General features: G+C 41.2%; 1 protein-coding gene across 1 annotated transcript in view; it reads left to right on the top strand.

The window, feature by feature from the left end:
• Nucleotides 1-21,451, top strand: part of LOC114449403 (low-density lipoprotein receptor-related protein 8-like) — a 58,685-nt gene that overhangs the window by 22,668 nt on the left and 14,566 nt on the right. The window contains exons 4-7 of the mRNA XM_028427035.1: nucleotides 6,963-7,091; nucleotides 13,966-14,355; nucleotides 16,670-16,792; nucleotides 18,152-18,274. Of these exons, the coding sequence (XP_028282836.1) occupies nucleotides 6,963-7,091; nucleotides 13,966-14,355; nucleotides 16,670-16,792; nucleotides 18,152-18,274 (765 nt within the window). The remainder of the gene's footprint in view (nucleotides 1-6,962; nucleotides 7,092-13,965; nucleotides 14,356-16,669; nucleotides 16,793-18,151; nucleotides 18,275-21,451) is intronic.

The following is a 21,451-nucleotide window of genomic DNA, read 5'->3' as shown; positions in this document are numbered from 1 at the left end:
AGCAGCCCTCCTGGTTTTTGTGTTTAGATGAGAAGTGTCAGATCGAGGCTGTATGCTGAACAGAAGGATCGCTAATGAGATCCACTGCGTCACAGCTGTCTTTCCGTTTGAGCGAATCCAGCTGTGCCACAATCTCACTGAAGAGAGAGAAGAAAAACTCAAGGATGGATATGGTGCAAACGTGTGTGCAGCAGAAGACCCACTGTTATAGTGTCACTCTCATATCACTGACCTGCCTTCACTGTGCTGTAACATTACAAAGCTATAATGAGAACATCTGTCAGCATAAACTTCCTGATGCTGTTCATGCTGACTTTATTATTTAGCATCTAGCAGTGTTAGCATGTTGCTATAAACACCCAACTCCCATTAAAAGCTACCAACGTTCACATTTATCAGCTGAACCTTTGTGCTGTCTGAGCAAAGAGCAGAATTACACACACAATGCATCTAATCTTTAACATGACAGATATGAAATTTGCCATTCTGTAAATGGCAGGGACCAGTTACAGCATTATTGTTTTACACTGGGAAATTACACATGAATGCATCACGCTCTGCTTATTCCATTGCCTGATAAGACGTTATGCACTCTCACATGCAGAAAACACTCATCTTGTTTCCATTCAAGTTCCCCTCCCAGCTCTCCTGTACTTTCAGTCTATTTCAGTTTAACATGCGCACACATACACACCGACACATACACACACACACACACACACACACACACGCACTGATAAGACTTTTTGGACTCAGTGCTGCAGACATCTGTGCTACTATCATTCTGGTTCAGTGAGTGGATTCCCAATTACACGCTGGAGTAGCGTTACACTGCTGTATTAAGAATTCAAATTCGGGCCACACGGAGTGCGTTTTCTCACGAGTGCTGAAAAATGAATGGCTCTTTGGAGGAACATGTGAAGTGCCTAAGCTCATAGTTTTTGTATTAGATTAATGTGCAATCAAGGAAGAACTGGGCCACTGCTGCCAGCTGTGCAGCAACTTCCCTGCTCCTTTACCAGTGCAGTGGCACTTGTGAGTTGACCGTGTCACTTTTAAGGATTTAACAAAGGAGGAAGGCTACTTCTGATAGATAAATGCTGAGTTCAGCTCAGTGCTGCGTATCCTTGTTGCTTTTAAATTCATCTCTTGACAGGCTTGAGGGCACTTCACAGTGTTTTTTCTACTGCTTTCATTTGAGGACAACACAACAGTGAGCTGTACATTTGAGGAATATAGACTCCACAGTGTGGTGCCTTCAATCTGGACTTTGGAAGTGTTGTGTAATTGATAGTGGATTATAGATTCCTCTGAAGGAGCTTTTGATGAAAACTTCCTTCTATAAACCTCTTTGCAGATATTGAGCTTCAAACCCTGCTGAGCGTTTTTCCCCTGCAGGAGTTAGTAATAAAGCCTTGCCTTTTTATTGACTTTATAATGTGGTAGATTTCCTTTGTATGGATGTTGGGAATGCACACGCTGGATGATACAGTTTACTGCTCTGTATGTGTTTAATCCTTGCGATTCTCTTTTATGTGGAGATGTGGATTGTTAAGATGAAAGAACTGTTTGCAGCAGGTGAGTTTGCCGTAGTCTGTGTATGTTTAGACTGCTAATGAGAAGGTGGAAACACACTGAAAACTGAACACGTGTATGAGTGTCTGCTTCAGTGTCACAACTTCATGACAAGTTGTTTGTCGAAGAGGAGCTGTACCATAAATTAAAGGAGAGAAAACATGCATGCTTCTGCACCATAAATCCCATTTTCTCTATAACAAAATGTAACTAGCATTTCACAATGCACATCGCCGCATCTATGCTGAGGTTCATCCGGTTACTGTGCTAGGAAGCGGGGTGTTTGTGAGGCTCACAAACTCATAAATCCACCTTGTCAGGTTTCAAGCTATGTGCTTGTGGTGGTTCAATCCAACCAGCATCCTGTGAGGACTCCCTGGCAGAGTGAGGATGGCCTATTGCTGATGACAGCAAAAAGTGGTGCCAGTCCAGTCACCACTCCAAACTCTCTCCTAGGATGAGCTCCCAATCTAAATCCCAATCTCTGTCATAAATTTGCAGCCTAATCTGCACTGCCAAGAAGAGGCTGTGCTTTTTGGATATTTTGTTGCACTGTAAGTTATTTAGTTTTCACACACACACACACACACGCATATATATATATATATATATATATATATATATATATATATATATATATATATATATATATATATATATATATATATATATATATATATATATATATATATATATATATATTTGTGTTTACTTTCAGAATCAGTTTTTTTGTGGTGGTTACGTGGGTTAACTCGTAAGACTGATGAGTATTTCATCTATCGTTTTGTTTTCACAGATACATAAATTCACAAGAGAAACCAGTCCACAAGAACTTCAGAATCCCTATCCCTAAAATCTCCTAATCTTTTTTACATTTTGGACAATAACTGCACAAATTTATCAGTTGTGATATTTTGAACATCTGCATCTTTCTGTCGAAATCGGTCGTTTTTTAACTAGTACTCCTAAATCTTGCAGTGTCAAATATACTCAGATTATACCCATACAACACAGGGGAATGTCAGAATAATTGCGGGATTATTTTGACTAATCTAGCATCCCAAGGCAGCAGTAATAAATGTGATTCACATTGGTGCTCACTGCTTGGTTGTATCTGTGTTTAAATCCACTACCTCTGTAGTTCATATTGAGTGCATTTAGTGTTTGATGGGATGTTTCAGTAAAACACATCAAAATGTTGTCAATACTTGCTGCTTTATTCAGCAGATGAAAAAAAAAACATTTGGCGAGGTCAGGTTCAGCACTTCAGATTAAGTAGAAGTGCATGTAACAGTAATGCATTTTGCTGAAAATAACAATTTCCCATCTTGTAGTGTGCAAGCAGCAAGTGTGTTCTGTGCTGTACCAGATCTATAATTCAAAGAGGAGGACATGGCCACGCTCACCCAGTTTAATGAAGCAGGGAATCTGAGAATGACTCATGTTATCGGAGCTCTTTGTGCCTTCTTAGCTTTGAGCTTAGTGGCTAAGTTATCTTAGCATGCCACTACATAGAGTATTTGCGTGCTACATGTAGACTAGACGTGTATGTATGTAAAGAAATGAACCAAGGACAGATGTAAAGATGGACTACAACTGCTCAGGAATGAGATGTTTAACATGTTAATAAGGGGCAAGCTGTCATAATAAGCTCTTTCAAATCTAAAAGCTGCAGGATGAATCATCACATAGAAACAAAACACACATCAATAAACCAAATAGGCTGCAAATTATCACTACCAAGCCAAGCACTGTTACATCTATAGTATCAAACTGCAGTTCATTATATCAGATCACTTCTGCACCTCCATAAATGCTTATTTGGTTTCCATTCGTCACACTGTTGTACTGCTTGTCTATTGATGAGTTAATAAATAAGAGTTTTTGCACTTGTTGAAAGACAAGTTTAATGTAAAAAAAAGGCTCTCAGCAACAACAAGGTCGGCTGTGATGATCAAGTGAAAACTAAAGCTATTACTTCATAGCGGTGTTGAGATGAATGCTGCCTTGGGTCTCGTAAAATGTGATACATTTTAAACAGATCTGCTGCCAAAGATTAAACCGATCATAAACAAGAACCTGTCATTCAGTTTGTCTGTGAGTAATTGGCTTTTGTTAGGTTGCCTAGTTTGATGATCTGTACATGTTCTGAGGTTGCAGTGTAGTTTCTTTGTTTGGATTTTGGGGAAGAAGAGCAGTCATGCTTCATTAAAGAATCATCAGTTAAAAGGACAGGACAGCTCGCCCTCTGCTCAGTGGATTCAGATTCTACTCAGGACTGCGCTCCGCCTGCCTTTCCCCCTTCATCTCTTCGTATGGATGGCTTTGATTTTGCTTTAGGATAAGAATCTGAAAGGTCATGCAGCACTTTGTCTCTTCTTCCCTTCCCCCTTTATACAATGTCTCGCTCATGGCGTCTCTCCCCTCTTATGGATTCCGTTCAGCTGAGAGGCTGTCCTCTCTATTTCTCATCATCCTTTCCTTCACTTTACTCTGTTTCTAGTTTTCAGTCAAGTTCTGCATGGACCTGCACTAGTTCAAATTCACTCAGGCAGCTTGTTACTTCCTCTTTCAAAGATTCCACCTCCTCGTCTTTTTCATCTTTTTTCTGCCTGGCCTCTTTTAAACATTACTCTGCTGTAATCATTCATTTTTGTTCATCATTTCAAGCATTTGCAGTCGTCAGTCTCTGACAGTTATTTCTCAAACGAAGCATATAATATATTGTCTGAACGTATCACAGGACAATTCTGACCAAACCCTTTGAAGAGCAGAGCTGGCAGGTGAAAGAGGCTAATTGATTTAGCACCTACAGCAATATTATAGTTTGCACAGCTGTCAGGAATGTTGATTGTTTTGTATATTTGAGATAGTGTCAGCTCTCCAGAACTAGTGTGGAATGAAAAACAATTGCAGGAAAAATGTTTTTGCTTAGCACAGTGATGAAACTGGCAACTTGTCCAAGGTGCAGGACAATCGGGTTCACAAAGTGGATGGATGTTTCTACTTAGAAAGTAAAATACTGTAATACAAGGTTTTTTGAGAACATAGTCTTCCTCATTCCTGAAACAGCTTCCGAGCACTGCAGTGGTCACCACTTTTTCCCTTATGTTCTGTGGGGTCATAGCCTGGCTGCATCAGCTATTCTCACTGCTCACCCCCTCACGCCCCAGGGGACCAGCTGCCTCTCACATCTTCCATCGTCCCCAATGTCACCCCGCTATGATGCAGGGGCAGCCACACATAAGGCAGAAATGAAGATGAAGGGCAGAATATATGGACATTACACAACTTCTTCTCAGCTTATTATGCTGGCAACCTGTAGAGGTTAGAACCACTACATCCTCCAGGCCCTGGGTCAAACTGTACCTTCTTATCTCAGAGTGTAGTTTAAATTGACAAATCAATGATAATTCCTGACATTTTTGTGAGACTGCAGCAGTGATTTCAGCCGATCTAATTCATTTTTACCAATCCATCTCTAATCATTACTACTTTAAAACAAAATGAATAGTTGTGTTTGATATCACTATTGCAGTCCAAACCTGTGTGTGTGAATTCTACCATAAGACAGATTGCAGCTGCTGGTTGTTATTTGTTTGTTGCCAGTGTGGTCGACTCGGCAGTGATATTTCTTTTCCCCTTTCTGGACTGATTTGTGCATAGAGCCACAGCACACATACACTCATTGCACATACTCACTGATGCACATGTTCATGTAGTTGTGCTGTTTACCATTTACATGAGCACATTGAGTGAAGGCACTCTTAGCATGTTCATTCACGGCCCTGCGGATGACTTTGTCTTTGCATATGTTGGCATAGTTCACTTTTGGCTGCACAATTGTGGAACCAATTAGGTTCACTGCTTACCTTTTTGCTGCAGGCGTGACCTGAACACTGATACAAAAAAAACAAAATTAATATTAATTTTTGATGTTTAGATTCTAAAATGTTAATCATGTTGTTATTAGCAACAAATAACTTGCTGCTAATTATACAGCGCCAATTAGCTGCATTATTCTGAAAATAAAAATCACTCAGTTGTTGCATAATGCAGTATCTCATTCCATAATTAAAAACACCTGCATATACTTAGGTCAGATAAATAACAACATAAGTGCAATGTTATAACTGTTTGAACAGATGTACTTTGTTTGTTTGCCTGGCACGCTCTCTCTCCCTGTCTGGTCCAATTACCCACAATAAAATTTACACCTAGAACTGCCAGTGACAGCATCAGAGATTCTGTTATAACCTCATAAATGGTATTCATTATGGAGCTTGTTCTCACTCATCACACTACAAATGATTCTCTTCTGGTGCTGTTTGTCAGCTGTAATGCGTGCCTGTGCAGCCCACAACAGAAAACATGGCTGTTGATGCAACCTTGATGTGCAGCTATAAAAAAAAAGAGGCTCAACAACTCCAACATTATGGTACTGGAATAAATGCAGGTTAACTCAATTGATGGCATAAACATCATCAATGTGATTAAGTTAGCCATAACATCAAGGGGTTGCATGTAATAGTGGCCGGCCCATAGCAAATGTAAATGGTCTTATATTACAAATATATAGCAGATTCATGGAAAGTGATCTTTACAAACATGAGTCTGAATGTCAGGGAGCACAAACCTAGACAGGGCAAACATTACCAGCGTTAAATCTGTTTCTCTTTCTTTCTAATTAAAGCACATCAATTAGGTTACAATAATGATTCAGTACAGATAACTGTTAGGTAACTAATTTACTAACCTCAATTTGAAGAGTAGACATACCTGTTATGCCTAGTGCACTAATTTGGAGCAATGGTCGGTTTAAAAACAGGATAAAACTGCATTCAAACAACTACAAAAGTGATGTAATTGTCCACTTTGATATTTTCTACAGTACTTAAGTTCATATGGCTAGGTGTTGTGGCAAAAATTCAATGAAATAATGAAAGAGTTAAATGATTTGCCATATAGGCTGACCCTTTGATTCCATTCTGGAAGGCTTAGGGCTGTAAGCAAAGATGTATAATTAACATCATGCTTCATATTAAACGCACTGTAATCTGGATCAAACCAACCCTGAGCCAAGTGGAGCAGATTGGCAGGAAAAAAAAAGGAAGATGGGGGTGGCTGTGTTCTTTTGTGCTACAGCCAACTGTGCCTTCGCTGTATTTCATGATCTTTCTGCATGTCTCTTTAGAGGCAGTCCAGACAGTAAAATCAATTGGCCAGAGTGGTGGAGTTTTGGATGAGTTTTAACTGCATCGTGGGGGCGATAGAAATCAAATCCAGCGGTGTCTTGTAGTTGTTGTTGTTGTTGCTGCCTTTATGGGACCATAAAACCACCGCCAGCACTGCGCTAATCTCCCTATCTCTTTTATCTCTGGCCACAGGCAAACAGACGTGCCCTCCAGAGAAATTTGACTGCGGGGGATCCACCAACAAGTGTGTCTCGTTGTCATGGAGATGTGATGGGGAGAAAGACTGCGAGAACGGGGCGGACGAGGAAGACTGTGCGTCTGGTGAGTTTGTTTCGATTTGAGTTGAAACTGTGGCAGTGACAGATGAGCGACGAAGAGCGAGTAAGAAGAAGTCAGACATCTTCTTTTTTGTGTTTTGTAGGGTTTGATCTCACTTATCATCCAGCGGCTTTAAAGCACTGCAGGGAACACTCTATATAATTAGGCAGATTTGAGAGGTTTTGAGCCAAGCCAGCTGCATTGACAACAAAGTCCTCTTTGATGTGGATGTGTTCGGGTGTAAACATGATAATTTGGGCTTTCTGGTGATGCTTAAAAATGTCTGTTGTTACAGGTTGAACCTTGCGTCTTTAGTCTTCCCACACCAGGGCCCTCAAAACCATCAAAAATGACATCACCTCACACTCAGCCAATCAGACAGCTCAGCCATGCGGCTGCCCCCACCCCCAGGCCCCTGCAGGGACTATCCTTGCCCTACTTCTGAGGAGCCGTGAAGAATCGGCTTCTTCTTCTCCCTCTATCCCTTGCCTGTTCATGTCAAGAAAAATTGATTGAGGCAACATAGCTGTAGGGGGTGTGGTGTTTAGACTTTGAAGATCGTACAAAATGGCACGTGGTAGCAAAATACACAGAGGGGAAGAAAAAAAAGGCCTTCTTCATCTATCCTATATTAATGTTGTTTCTTTTTTCACGCATCTGTTCCTCTTCAGCTGTTAATGTGTGTGTGTGGGCATTGAGATTGTGTCCAGTTGGTATCTCAGTCATTTCTGTTTATGTGTTAAGAATACAACCAATTTTTACTTAAAAGAAAAAGCCAAATCCATTTGGCATGAAATTAAAACAGGGAAATTGTCTTCCTAAAAACGTATTTAACCCCCCCACCCTTCTCCTCCTCTGCCTAAGCGCTTCTAATGTGTCGCACAATGCCCGGCCTGAGAGTCGCCCGGCAGTGACTCCCTGGCTCACAGTGTCCCCACACACTTACACCACAGTGCTTGTTAGTGATTCCATCGACTTCAGATCTAATGCCTTTTTAGCTTCGATGGCTTTTCACTGCACTGTCCATTGAGACCCAGTCTAGCCTGGGCTAATCCTTCTTTCATTCTAATGTCTGTATTGATGCGGCCGTCTTAAGCCTCTCAGTAGTGACTCGACAGAGGGGCAGCAGGCTGTTGCCCTCCCAGGCAGAGGCCCAAATCCCTCCAGAGGTAAATGCCTCTCAACTTGGCCAGTTGAGAGAAGTTGCCAGTGACACTGCATACTGCTGGTTAGCATCTCAAATAAGCCTTATTAAGTTCTGCACTGGCCAGTTAATCTGGAAAACTGATTGGCCCCCTTCCAAGCCTGAAAGATGATGTCAGATCAAGGCAAGAGGCTTTTAAATGTTGCATCACCGCAGATCAGATCTACACGTATTTATCCCTCACTGTAAACTCTGTGGTCCAGCTCAGTGAAAGAAAGAATAATGAACATGTTCAATCAGAGCAGACAACATGGCAAAGCAATGAGCACATTCACCTTTAAAGGCAGAGTGTTGCTTTTACACAATGGTTTCAGCCGGCTGTGTAGTAATCATTTTTACCCGTGTCCATGCATACTTTTTATCTCCTCATCCATTTGCTCCAGGATTGCTAGTTTTGTTTTCATCAGCACTGCCATTACCTGCTAACATGGAGCTACTACAAACCTCCACCCACTCACGCTACTGCTGATGCTCTTAAAAAAACAAACACTACCTTCATTCTGAGGCCAGCAGACAGACAGTAAACACTGCAGCAGCTGAATCAGACACATATCTTAATGAGCTCTTAAGTGAGTTTAAAGCTTAAAATTAACCGTTTAGTGTATTAATTATTGCATAATTAGGATTGCTTTACCTGTTATTTCCCTGACCTAAAATAAATTATCCACTATCATGGCACACATTATCAAGTTCACGTGGACACATCTGGCAAGAAAATGAGCCAGATCGATGAAATTGGAGCTGTCCAGACATATTTGCCTTGTGTGTCTAAAAGACATTACTGCTCTAAGTCCTTTAGAGAGATGGCTTCAGATCTTTAGCATGAAGTGAGACGATGGAGGAGGAGTCGTGGAAATTACCAGTTGGTCTGAGCATGTGTCAGTGTGTCTGGTAGTTGTGGGATAGCTGTTGGCACAGAAGCAGCTGGAGAGCAGACTTCAAAGCAGCATCGACTCTGCTGTACGTTCAGAAGACGAAGAAGAACGAATAAAGAGGCATGAAATGATGCCGTATGCTCGTATAAGATTAGGAATAAAGTCTTTTTTTTAATGAACAGCACATGTTTTTTTTGTTGCATGTTGCTTTTGCCAGCCACAGGGCTCAGCTGCAAGCCTCAGCTGGTGCAGCCACAAATCATATTTTGCTGTAGTTATAGTAATTCAGCAAGCATTGAATTGTGAGCTGTGTAAACAGGAAGTGATGCTTCCACTTTTTACTTTATGGTGTCTTTTCTTGTCCAGTAAAACGTTCACTGAAGAGTTACAGTGAATTGCTTAACTGTTGTTTTTAAGTGTGACAGCTTCACAGTTTCAGACTGAATTTGTTGAAAGGACCCTTTCATTGTGGCTGGAGTTACTTTTTTATTTAACTCAACACAAACACGAAAACCAGCAATCCATCCTTAGCAGTGATTGCAGTGTATATACACAGCTGTAAAATGGTTAGAGCTGTTTAATAAAGTCTTTTACTGAAGTGGCCTCTTTGCTGAAGGAAATGTTTTGTGTGCTTACCATTAGAGGTTTTTGCATTGAGCTGCCAACATGCGAATGATGGTTAGTGGACTAGTTTAAGAAATTATGTACTATGGAGTGCAGTGTCTGACACTTGCTGTTCCTTTATCAAAAGATGACCATCTAACTTTAATCCAGTCCAGGCCTGTTTGGAATGTGCACAGGTGTCTTCAGGACAGGTCCACAGTGATAGAGAGATCAAAGTCTCCTTTGATTGGTCAGAAGAGTCAATGCTGAGGTAGGAGACTTACAGTGCAAGACACATCACATTAAATCCATGCCTTATTTTTGAATTCTAGTCATCAAATCACAAGGATTGTCAGGTGACTCATTTATTTTTGGTAACGTGGCATCCTGAAGCCCTTTGTAGACCCACAGGGGGGAAATCAAACAAAACTTTATTCCGGCTGCTGACACGTTCCACTTCACTGCCCCTTGTGGCTTTATTCATTTTGTCTGGTTTTCAGAATAGTAATGGTTGGTTAGCAGCATTATTAATCATAAAGCTCCCTCTCATGATAAACAATGACAGATGGATAAAACTGATGTATGATATGGGAATTAGCTGCTGTCAAAAAGAGTGTTGGAGCTCAGTTTTAATGAGGAATTGCCAAAATACAAATATTAAAATCCATTTAAAAGATGAGAAGATGAGCAAACATTTTCATGCTCCTGTTTAGTCAGCAGTAAGTTAAAGCTGTATTTACACGTTAAACTTGTATTTACTCAACTATGAACAGAGAAAGTCCCCCAAAAGTGACTGAGCTACATTGTACCCGTTTTCTCGGATGCCTTCTGCTATTAGAGAAGATTTTCTTAGTGCAAGCCTGGCACCGACTGAACAAAGTAAAGAGGCATCCTGCTAATTGAGTCATCCCCATGTTGAATTATGTATTAAGTAGAATTTAGCCCCCACCAGAGAAAGCTTTCCCTGATCAACATTACATTAAGCAGCAGAGGTTCCACGAGAAAGTTGAGCTGTGTCCTCTACTCTGAGCGTCGTGGAGATGAATGCATGCTTACTCCTGGAGTATGTCTGCTGGGATCCACCGCGGGGCACAGCACGCGGTCTGGATTTGTGTGTTTTCATACAGCTGCACTTAATGTCATTTTAGTTTGACTGCCTGGTGTGTGTGTGCATATGATATTTTTTGTGAGCTTTATTTGTGCTTGTTTTCTTCTATTCATATTTAATGCTGCTTGGATAAAACAAGGCAAACAATTTACAGGCTGCATTCCTCACAGCGGTCTCTCTGGCCCTGCTGTGAAACTGAACAGACAGGTACTGTTCATCACCAGTGATAGAGTTTTCACAGAACACCATTTTACTGCTCTCAAGTACTTTCACTGACAAAATTTCCTCCTAATTTTATTCGGCTAATCAAAATCTAGACAGGCTTTCAGTTCGGCTAAGCGGTGGGTATTTAGTCTCATCTCAGCAGTCATTGTATGTCTCCATTGTCCTCACCTCCTGGCCCTCGGTTAGCTTACCTTTTCAGGCTGTAATGATATCAGGGACACTTTGACTCCCATCTTGTCCTCTATTATCGTATCTTGTTGTTACTGTGGAAGAGGGAGTATGTTCTGTGTCACAACTGTGTTTGCTGTGTGGACTATGCCATCACAGGAAAGGGCATCCACTGATCGGTATGCCTGGTGTGGCACTCTGACCCATCTGAACTGGCCAGCAGTGTGTGTGTATGTGTGTGTTAAGCTTCATCAAATGGTCTTGTGTGGATTTGGTGTGTGGCCTTGCTGCAGTGGCTGCAGTGAGTAGGTTGAAATGTATGAGACAATCCTAGTGGACATTAAAATGCACAGACAGTGTGCTGTTTTGCATGTGAACATACAGCCTCAGTGTCTTCATCACATGTATGTCCCTCTTCCTTATATTTTTTTTCTTCACATATTCTGACTCATCACATACTTTACACGCATTCCTGCAGTCCACATTCATCAGCTGAAAAGCTAATGTGAACAGAACCACCAGTCATCCTCTACCTCTACATCTGAACCAGTGGTTGCCGCTGGCAACCGTGTCCCATCATCAGAGCTGCCAGGAAAAGTAAAGTGGGTTATGTTGCCAGGCTCAGACTAGCAGAGCAGTAGTCATAAAAATACGTTGTGCCATCCCTTGTTTATTATTTATGTATTGTATATGCCTTATCTGGAGATGTATATTACTCATAAACTTGTACTGTGAACCTTTGGTCTTGAAATGCAGGCTGGTTTTTTAGTGATGTCACAGAGCAGGAAAAATGCACATGAAAGTCAAAGATTGTAAGATGTGATTACAGCTAATCCTTTCCTCCATACAAATGTATTTTTAAGCCTTACTTCAAGCAGCTGTAAAGGAGCCTGACTAAATAACCCACAGGGTGAACTGCTGTGATTTATTTATCATTTAAAACCCACTGCCTTGTAAAACATCATCAGCAGATGGTCTGTGGGCTCAAAGTTGCTCAAAAGTCTTTTACTCTGTGCGGTTTACTCTGCGCCTCCAGGCTCTCTCCAGAGTAACCAGGCCGCTCATGTACGTCAGTAATGGCCTTTTCCTGTGTGTAAAATGCACATGGTTATCAAATCTCCTTAATTATTTAGTGATAAATTAATGTAGAGTGCGGGTTGAGGCCTAACAGGGATAGTTAGTTATAAAAAACATCAGAATCAGATGCAGTTTATGAATATTAATGAATATAAAGCCTGTCACTAAACTGAATCCACGACACTTGTTTTTAGCTGATTTGATTTGCTTGTGCTTCTGGAGCAGCCATGCTAATAAAACACTGATGTTTGTGTATGTAAAAACAGATAAAAGCATAATTACAGCACGTACTGTAGGATAAGAAGTCCAGTGTTTTACCAGCTCAGGATTTGTTTATCAAGTTTATCATAATGCTGTCATATTTTTCTCATTTAGGCAGCTTTTATTCTGTTTGCTATAGAGTGTTTACATTCTGTGTTGCTATTATCCTCTAGCTGCTCAGACCCCTGCTTTGTTTAGTGACAGGTAAAATATTTGAGGTTGATACTGAGGAGATGTCAGGCTTCTGCCGCAGGTCAATGACAATACGCTGCTGCTTTACAGTGTGCTGATTCAGCGTAAAATGCTGCAAAGCAGCAGTCCTTTAACTGGCCGTAACAGCCACAGGCAGCGGTGTTGAAGCTGAACTCCCCGTGGGTTTGTGTAAATATCAAACTCTTCTTCTCCCCATGCTGGCCTCTGTGCATCAGTGGGAACCCCAACTCTCCTCACTGAAAAGTGCTGAAAGCTAGACATGACTGGATGCAGAAAATGGTGGGAAAAGAGTCAGGATAGAGAGAAAAACAGCATTTACAGGAGCCTTGACGTTTAATTCAACTCATGCAGGAAGGTCAAAGCTGTTCTACAAAACTTAAATGCAGGAATGACGTGTTACATGAGGTGGTAAAGGCCGGACTGGACATGTTTTCTTTCTGTTTTCTACATTCTTCTGAATATTCAACCTTGAAACTCCAACATCTTATAATTGTGTTGTAGGCAGTAGCATTCAAAAAAAGCAAACTTAACTTCTACATTTTAAAATCATCATCAGTATCAAATCCTACACTGTGTTAGGTAGAAGTATGTACTGGCAGCTCTAACCTTTTGACCCTTTGTGAGAAGTAAGATCTAAGAAAAAAATAACACTTAAATAAAACAAATAAGATTATTTTTTAAGCCTATATTGGATAAACAGACAGAGGGAATAATATGATTTAGATAGAGGACAGAAAGGAAACACTGTAGAAAAAAAACTGTTTTGAAAGAGGATAAAGTGCTGTCATACAGATCCATCACAGAGGAGGACTGTTGGCAAAGAGAGTGCTGTTATCTGTGGCTCTACAGGAGAGGAATCCTGTCAGAACTGTCTCTCCAGCTCTCCTGTGTTTTAACATTACTTTTGACTCAAACTCTATTTGACTCTCTGTGCTCCTCTGTTTGAAAGTTATTTAAGCCTCTGGTTTTATTTTCAATTAAACACCTGTAGCCAAACTTTAATTTGAATTTTGGAAATGCAAACACTGATGGTGAGTCTAAAACAAAAAACCTTGACAGCACATTGAAAGAACAGATAGAACAAGCAGTCGCCCTTTTGTCCTTCAAACATGTCTAACTTTCATTCTTCCTGCTGCTCATTAGATGCCAAGGCCTGCCCTGCCGGAGAGTTCATGTGTGCCAACCGCAAGTGCTTAGCCACCGTCTACGTGTGCGACGGTGATGATGACTGTGGAGATGGCAGCGATGAGCTCAAGTGTACCTCCCCTCTGACCTGTGGACCCAACCACCTCCGCTGCAACACTTCTGAGTGTGTGCCGCTCATGTGGAGCTGTGACGGAGACCCCGACTGCTCTGACAGTTCCGATGAGGGGCCTGAGCGCTGCGGCGGTGACGGGATCCCGTACTTGCCTAACAGACGTGCCAACTGCACTGCTGGGGAGTTTCGCTGTGCCAACGGGGAGTGTGTGCGGCTGAGCTGGAAGTGTGACGGAGATCCGGACTGCAAGGACAAGTCTGATGAGTCCGACTGCCGTGAGTCTCTTTTCTTTGTCCCTCCTCGCCTGTCTCACCACAACAGCACAATATCTCCTCTATAGCATAAGTGTCTAAATTGAAAGTCCTTGAAGCTTACATAGGCAAAAGACAATGCTGCTGTGTCTGAAAGGCTTTCTGTACATATAGATTATGGAAATAAGTTGCAGGACGGTTTTCATACAATAGAGAACTGTAAATATGTTGCCATGGTGCTCAGAGTGAAAAGGATAAAGCAATGTCCTGATTTCTTACTACATATTAAGTCTGAGCAGGTCGGTGTACATCCAAAATGACTGATAAATGTAGAGCCTGTGTTAGATTTGTCCATTCTGGGCTACTGTAAAAACACGGTGACACATTATTGCAGTTTCAGTCCTTATATAGATGGAAAGGCTCATCCTCAGCTAACAGTGATACACACTGGTCACATTACAACACATGTTAATGAGGCTTGCCGCACTGCCCCTGTTCACTGCCTTTGTTTTGTTTTGTATAGGCCTTTTTCATATGTCAGACTGGAAATCATTTGTGAAACATTGAGCATGCTATCATTACCACAACGACAGACCCTTTAATAGATGCTCCAGCAGAGCACAAAGCAGCAGGAGTCACATGTCGCCTAACAGGTGACAACAAAGCAAAAGCTCTTGTTTGGCAATATTTCTTGCTAATGGAGAACATGATGATGTTAATGAGGCAATCTTTACACTCCGTCTGATGAAGGTGACAGCATCTGGAGACAACACCACTAATCTGCACACACACACACACACACCTTGTAGCACACCACGGTGAGACTGCCCTGCAGCAAAGGTTTGCATAGCAAAGGAAAAGGGAAGTTCTAACCAGGAACACTGGTTGTTATCAGCTGATAGGACAGTGCATCACTAATGTTAATACATATTGAACATAGATGAACACAGTACAGTAGTTAGGTCTACATAAGTTGTAGCTTCCATACACTAGGCAGGTCAGCTTTCATTGTGTAATGTTTGGACCTGTATTTGAGTCATATTTGCTCCTTGAGTCTGCACTTCTATGAGTACTTTAACCAGGAGCAGATCTAATTTGCACATTTATTCCACTTTCCTTTCAAAGGAATTAGATCAGGTTTGTTTTACATTATCATGAAGTCGACAGTATGTGGAGACTGCAGTTTAGAGAACATCTTAAACAATATTTCCTTCCTTCTCTGAGGTGTTACTTTGTCATTTAACACATTTCCCCTCCACCAGGAGTTAAGACAGGTATTTTTTTTCCATAAATGTGTCAGTTAAAGAATGTGTTTCTGTTGATAAACACTGTGTGAAGATGGGGCCTTGTGATAAAACTGGTTTTCCTATTAACTGGTCACGGATGGGGGAGCCCTGAAGCTCTTGTCTCACTAAGCCAGAGTGTGAAGCCCAGATAGTCCCACTATTCATTATCAAGATGTGCAGTGCACACATCAAACACACCTCTTACACTGCGTGCTGTCATATAAGCAGCACTTACAGGGGATTGATGTTTTGTTTTGCCAACTAGATCCCTGCATGAAGGAGGCCGTTACAACCTCATCTTTGTCCACAAGTTATACTGGACCTTCATCGCCTATGGTTAATGTCTGAGAAGACTGACTTGCTGAATTGTCTGCCCACTTTTCAGCTGACAACAAATGCTAACGCCAACACTGTTCCCCTGTGTGTGTGTGTGTGTGTGTGTGTGTGTGTGTGTGTGTGTGTGTGTGTGAATATACAGCAGTAGGAGGTTATTGGCTAATGTGGTCACATAGAAACACTATAGATGGCTCCAGTGCTGTGTGCATGTATGTGCAGGAACACGCTTGCGTCTTTGTCCGTGCTGCAAGAGCCACATCTCCATTACATTCCCTGTGTCTTGCTCATCCTGTGATAACACTAAATCATATCCCCCTCAGTCATATATATTGCTTTTTAGTGTGGTTTAGAGGAGAGTTATATGAGCACACCGGGCTCCGCTGATGAAAAAGCTTGTCTGTGCTTGGGATATTAATGAAATTTGGGGTGGCGTCATGCAGCCTCGTCTTTGTGGTACTATATTGAAAACCATTCATCATACATACACCCTCAGGTTGATTGTCCTTGGCAGCACCTTACACACACACACACTGCAACTTCTTAAGTGCAGTGTATAGTATTGCTTAGCCATTCTAATATCATGCATGCTTCTACAAAGGTGTGGCGTGTATCTGAAAGGCTACAAAAAGTATCAAGCCAGATTTGACCAGTGGATTTTATGTTCCTCTTAAAGAGATTAAAGGATTAAAGATCAGTTTCTTGTGTGTGTGTTACAGCTCTGTTGACCTGTCGTCCTGATGAGTTCCAGTGTGGCGATGGTTCCTGCATACACGGCACCAAGCAGTGTAACAAGGTCTTTGACTGTCTTGACCACAGCGATGAATCAGGTTGTGTCAACGGTAGGTTCACCTGCCCTCATGTCTGGCTGCCAGGATCTGTCCTCTCTGTCTGTTCACCTGTCTCTGTCCTTCAAGCATCTGTTTCGGTCTTTGCCTACACTTTGCACACAAAGCAATGACACTTTTTTTTTATTTACTCAATTCACTAGGACATATTTCTGATGTCTTGAATCTAAAAATGGTTTCTTGTACTGTCAAACTCTACACATACATTTTGACTAGATAAGCACTGTGAAATATAAGCAAAACATTTGATTGATAAGTTCATGGCCTTAGATAGAAAAGGACAAGCTGCAGTGCAGTTCAATCCTTTAAGTCCTTCAGACTGAGGTTGACTAAAAATACTCTCTACTCTAAAACTGCATTCTAGCATCATAAAACTAAACTCATCATTAAAAATATATCATTTATCATGTTCTATTTCAGGCCAGCATCCTTGTGTTTTGAGTGGGGTGACTTGGTGACACATGTGATTACTGATATCTGAAAGCTGAGCTTTATGTACACTCAGTAGCTGTTTTTTGCCAGAAACTAAAAAGTTTACAATTTAAACTGACTGTTTTGATAAAAGGTCACACATTGTAATTGTATTACAGTCTTATTTAAAGTGAGAGACACAACAGCACAGTGTATATGTTTAATGTACTTCTCACTATAGCTGGTTAGTGCAAAGCACAGGGACACATCATTTCATATTAGCAGTGTAAATGGGGCCGTGAAGCTAATCAGTTAGATAAAATAAATCTGAATTACATGCTGTATGTTTCCTTTTAATTGCTTAGGCCTAGAATGATGTCATACAAAGGTCATAGGACAAGCTATACAGTACTATATATACAAATTATATTAATAACACTGAATATGCTGACCTTAGTATCAAAAATAGGTTGTGATTTATTGAAAACAGCCCTTTAAAGGATTTTGTGTGGAATTATTGTGGCCATGAATTATTATGAAAAGAATTGTTGTAATGATTGTCAGTGCTCAGTTGTGTGGATCCAGCTGAGTGCTTTTTGGAAGCCAATTTCATTACTTCTTCATCTCACTGTGATGCATAATTTACCAGCACAGTGAGATGATTATTTTGCAGGAAATAAAGCCTCATCACTGTGAAGCTGGACCTAAAATTAAAGTTCAGTTTTTATTACATTAGGGTTTTTATGTTGGAGGAAAATGAATATTTAAGTGGAGAGTACCTTTTTGTCTCACACCAGCCTTTGATAATTCATCAAATGACTGGAGAAATTCAATTTGTCACACTTGTTGACACACCAGTTTGTAATAGATTATGCAAACAAATGAAGTTTCATGAATTTAATTGCATGTATGCTGAAAACTGCTTTTGTGCTTCTGTTATAGCCACTAAATGTGAAGGACCCCTGAAGTTTCTGTGTAAGAATGGAGAGTGTATTGACAGTTCAAAGGTGTGTGACTCTGTCAAAGACTGCAAAGACCGATCAGATGAGCCCAAGAAAGAGTGCGGTAAGATGGCCTTTTCTACTCATACATACTTGGTTGTAACCTCTGTCGGCTGTATATATGCTTTATTTCCCTGCAGTATGCAAAGAGGTGATGCTCTGCAGCAAAATTACAACATCATTTGTTAGCGTTTGTGTCAGCTGAGAGTTTTTTCTCAGCCCTCTGTAGTGAGAGGAGAGAGCTCGCACATATCTATTGTGAATGGATTCAAAGAGTTAATTTAGCTGTGTAATCATGTTTGCCATAACTAAATGTGACTACCTCCCTCCCATTACCTTGCATTTCAAAGGAGCCACAGTAAAACTAACAAAAGAAAACCGTAGATGAGAACAAGAGCCTGCATGTACTAATTACAATCAAACAGTAGAAAGTCTCCTTCAGCTCTGTGCTAATCTTTATTTCTGCTCTTGTCTCTGTACACTTTGATCTCCTAACCTATACAGACTAGTAGAAATGGATGTTTCTTAAAAGCGTTTTCAATCCTGAACGTCTGAACCAGGGTACATGTTTGTGGTACATTGCATACATCAGTTAGTTTTGGTTTCACATTTTCAGTTACCTGCATCTTGTCATCAGCACCTGTTGCACCAGAACATGCTCATCTACAAATAAAATCATGGCACGTATGGAGAGGCTCTATATTTAACACTGATCCGTAGATGATGTTGCAGAGAGCAATCGGAATTTGAAATTTTAAACATTCAAATGATTTTTAATGTGGACTTTGACACCTTTTTGTTGGACCACGGTTCATCTGTGTGTGGTCCAGAGGAGATCTCACACCTGTAAGTTTTGTTTGAATCAACTGTCAGAAAATCCAAAGCAAAGCTAGCTCTGACAGGGCCCTACATTTCAATCTATGCTGAAGAAGTAAGAGAGCCTTTTGACATGAGAGAGGGAGAAGTAGACATACACTCTCGTAAACTGACATTTCCCCAGAGGAGCATGAAGCTGAGTGGGGAAAGTGACAGCTGGCAGAGTAGACTGACCTCTGTCAGGGACAGAAATTGCAGGATGGAAACAGGTATTCCAGTGAGTAATTCTCCCTGCTTCCTCCCTCCTCTTCCTCCCTTTACCTCCATCTCTCTCCTCCACCTCAGGTCCTGGTCTCAGCTCATTAATAGCGTGTCCACACACACCTAACTCATCGCTCTGCTCGCTCAACCGTTCACTTGCAAGATGTTCCCACACGCACAACAAACATACACACACATACACACACAATAACACCCCGCCGCACTGAAATGTTAACGTTCAGAGTGATTGCGTTTGCCACATCAGGCTTACATCAGAGAAAATAAAGACAGTGCATTTCTCTCTGCACTCCAGCAAATGTTTTTCTCTTTCTTATCTCATTAGACATAATGACACATTACCACGCTGCTGACCCATTACTCAGCACACCACTTATTTTTTTTACATTGCACCAGCAGTAAGAGGAGGCTGAAAATAGGTGGTGCATAGGGAGTTACCATGGTGAGAGAAAGGAGAGCTGGAGGTGGAGCAGAGAAGGAGAGATGCTGTGTGTTTGCCCGTGGGAGAAGGGAAGTGACCTCTAAATGTCGGCTGTCCTTGGAAGCGGCCTGTAAAAAGCGCTTCATGTTTTCACGCTGGGCCTCTCCTGGGGCTTCTTTGTCATTCCCTCTCGAATGAGTGAGACCTCAAATGCAGCTCCGTCTCTGTCTTTTCTTCTGTCTGCGGTTCATTTTGAAGTGACAGAAAGAGAAGCAGGAGCCGCTGTGAGTGGCAGATTGCTGTCACCCATCCAGCTCTATTAGAGATGGGTTTTTAATGCTGGTGGTTTCAGTGCTCAGAGTTTTTCTGGCACCTACAGAGATTAAAACATCCCCACAAAATCCGCCTTCAATTAATCTGTGCAGACCTGTGCTACCTTTCTCTTTTTGTTACATTAAAGACTATTTTCTTAAACAGTGCTCAACAGATGAGGCGCATTGATCGTCTTGGATCTCTGCTGTCTATGTATTGCCAACGCAGCATAAAGCTATCACAGAGCTCAGCTCTTTGTCTGTATAACAGCATTGTTACATCTCACTCTCCAGCAAACCCACTGTACAGTATCTGTCCAGCAACAGCAGAGCCAAGAGTTCACATGTACAAACATTTCCTGAAAAATGCACAACTTTAATCTTTAATGTATTTAAAACAGGTAAAGTCAATCATGTGTCATGAACTGGAGAACTATCAAAAGGGACCAAGCCACCAAGCCAGGCTGTAAACATGTTTACCTCTGCTGTACAGTTGGCCATTTTAACATGGAGATCTCTCACTTTTGGAGTCAGCCTCAAGTGGCCATTTGAGAATCTGTAGTTTTTGGCACTTCCATGTTGGCCTCATTTCTCCAACCTGGAGGTTGTCACTTATCTTGTGGCCAGAAACATGATTGCACATGCTGCTGTTTGCTACCAAATCAACCTCAAAGGTACTAACAAGCAATCCAGACAATACAAAAAACCCTTAAGAGTTACATTTAGATACATGTCTACTCATATGTGTGAGCCATTAGTGTTGGTCCCTTCAACATACAGTTCACTGTATAATAATGGAATGTCTTGTTGATTATTTAGCTCAGTTAAATACACACCTCCACTACAATATAGGCTCATTCAGACATCCACAGCTCTGAAGTGGGAAAACATTAGAGGTACTCAGTGAAGGTCAGGATAGTTTTGTATGTTTGCTGTTGTGTTGAAGACAGTAGCTCTGCTTCCAGTGACAGATGAGCTAAAGCTTACTGGTAGCTATTGACAAATGTGTGACACTGTATTGGACTGCATACTGTTGACAGAATTAAGTGCTCCTTTGTACAGAGGAATGCAGGATCTCTTCCAGTTGAATCCATTATTCTCTTTATCACCCCTTTCCAGATGTCTGTTGTTTACTGTGCAGCCCTGTCTTCATTGTTTGGGATTTGTTTCTGTTCATCTCAGCTTTTACTTGCTCTATGATTCAGTCAGTTTTTTAAACCCACACACGAAGAGAGAAGAGTGGATTTTATAAATGAATCAACATTTGTAATAAATGTTTCTGATATATAGTGACACTTTACCCTCAGCTATATTGAACTGATGTGTCAAGTAGATTTAAATTATCTTCTTGCACGTCACTTTATGCTGCACTATCAAATCTAACTGCCTCTGCCTTTTTTCAATGTGTGCCAAC

This window comes from Parambassis ranga, chromosome 17 (genome assembly GCF_900634625.1).
Source record: "Parambassis ranga chromosome 17, fParRan2.1, whole genome shotgun sequence".
In the NCBI taxonomy this organism is placed as follows: domain Eukaryota; kingdom Metazoa; phylum Chordata; class Actinopteri; family Ambassidae; genus Parambassis; species Parambassis ranga.
The sequence above is the reverse complement of the archived record's forward strand: the minus strand, read 5'-3'. Positions and strand labels throughout refer to the sequence as shown.